At 68.7% G+C, this 1,768-nt stretch overlaps 1 protein-coding gene across 1 annotated transcript in view; it reads left to right on the forward strand.

Annotated features, from left to right (window-relative positions):
• Positions 1-439, forward strand: part of AURANDRAFT_26549 (hypothetical protein) — a gene marked incomplete at both ends in the record, with an annotated part of 1,327 nt that extends 888 nt beyond the window's left edge. The window contains one exon of the mRNA XM_009038760.1: positions 47-439. Within this exon, the coding sequence (XP_009037008.1) occupies positions 47-439 (393 nt within the window). The remainder of the gene's footprint in view (positions 1-46) is intronic.
• Positions 440-1,768: the final 1,329 nt, after the last annotated feature.

Consider the following 1,768-nt stretch of genomic DNA (forward strand, 5'->3'; position numbering starts at 1 on the left):
CTCGGGCACGCCGACCTGCGACAAGCCGACGATCATGATGGGCCAGCAGCAGAAGCTCGCGGCGGCGATCAACGGCTGGCAGATGGTCGCGATGGGCGGCGACTTCGAGGAGCTCCTCCAGTTCTCCATGCTCCGCAACGGGCCCATCGCCGTCGCCATGAACTCGGACGGCATGGACTTTTACGTCAAGGGCGTCATGGGCGACGCGGACGAGTCGCACTGCGACGCGGGCACGCTCGACATCAACGCGCTTTTGGTCGCCTACGGCGTCGAGAACGGCAACGACTACTGGGTCGTCAAGCACTCCTGGGGCACGACCTGGGGCGAGGACGGCTACTTCCGCGTCCTCCGCGGCGTCAACCACTGCGGCATCGCCAACTTCGCGTCCCACTCCGTCTACAAGCCCGTCGAGCTCGACCACGCGGGCCGCGGCAACTAGGGCGCCCGCGGCGCCGCTCCCCCCGCCGTAGCACCCTCCTCTCTCCCGACAAACAAAACCAAAGTAACTACCGTGTTCTCCCGTTATTCTCCCGCAGCGTGTGCGGTGCAACGTACCAGCACCTTGCCGGAAGTTCTGAGAAATCGGGCTTGGGTGCTGCCCACGATGGCGACCGAGTCCGCGCCGCTCCTGCGGAAGCCGCGGAGTCCCCTGCGGCCGTTCCTGGTGACCGTGGTCGCGGGCCTCGGCGTCATGGCCGCCGCCGCCGTCTTCGGCAAGAGGCCGCCCGGCAGCGGCCGCGCGGCCTACCTCGAGGTGCAGCGGGCGGGCACCGGCCTCGTCGACGGCCTCGCCGAGGACCTCGAGGCCGACGCCGACGCGAAGGTGACGGTGTTCTACGACGCGAGCGTCGACGACCTCTTCGTCTACGGCGTCACGGCGCTGCTCGCGTTCGGCGTCGACGCGCCGTTCTCGTTCGAGGCGTACGAGACCATGGACGGCCTGCTCGAGCGGCGGCCCGCGGCGGGCGACGTCGTGCTGTCCCCGTTGCTCACGGGCCTCGAGACGGAGCGGAGCCTCGGCTGCGCCTTCCTCTTCTCCGAGGACCCGCTCCTTTTGAACGAGGACTTCATGGCGCTCCTCGCGTACGACCGTCCGCTGAACGTCGTCGAGACGAGCGACTGGGGCTGCCTGGCGGACTTCCCGACGACGATCCACACGCTCTGGAAGACGTCCTACAGCGCGAAGTTCCACAACGTGCGCCACATGCCCTACGGCATCGAATACTCCGACGCGGCCGACTTCTTCGGCTCCGTCGACGCGCTGGCCCTCCCGGCGTCGGAGCGGCCGCTCCTCGTCTACTTCCAGGGCAAGGTCAACTACCGCAAGCCGTCGCGCGCCGTCATGGACGCCGAGCTCGGGAGCGCCATGGACAAATTGGAGGCCGTCGCGCGCGCGCACGACAAGCGGGTCATCTACGAGCTCTTGGACGTGCAGGACAGCTACGGCGACTACGCGGGGCCCGACGGCGAGCCCATGTCCTACATGGAGATGCTCGGCAAGAGCCTGTTCGTGCTGTGCCCCTTCGGGGACATGCCCTTTGGGGGGAGCGTCTGGGAGGCGCTGACCTACGGCGCGATCCCTGTCGTCGAGGACCGCGACGACTACAAGGGCTGCGCGGACCCCCTGGGCTGGCTCCGCGACTCCGGCGCGCCGCTGCTCTTCGTCGACGACTGGGCGAAGCTGCCGGACATGCTCGAGCGCGAGCTCGAGGACCCGGAGCGGCTCGCGAAGCGCATGGCGGACCTCGCCGCGTGGTGGCGAGACGCG

The sequence above is a fragment of the Aureococcus anophagefferens genome (assembly GCF_000186865.1).
Source record: "Aureococcus anophagefferens unplaced genomic scaffold AURANscaffold_9, whole genome shotgun sequence".
In the NCBI taxonomy this organism is placed as follows: domain Eukaryota; class Pelagophyceae; order Pelagomonadales; family Pelagomonadaceae; genus Aureococcus; species Aureococcus anophagefferens.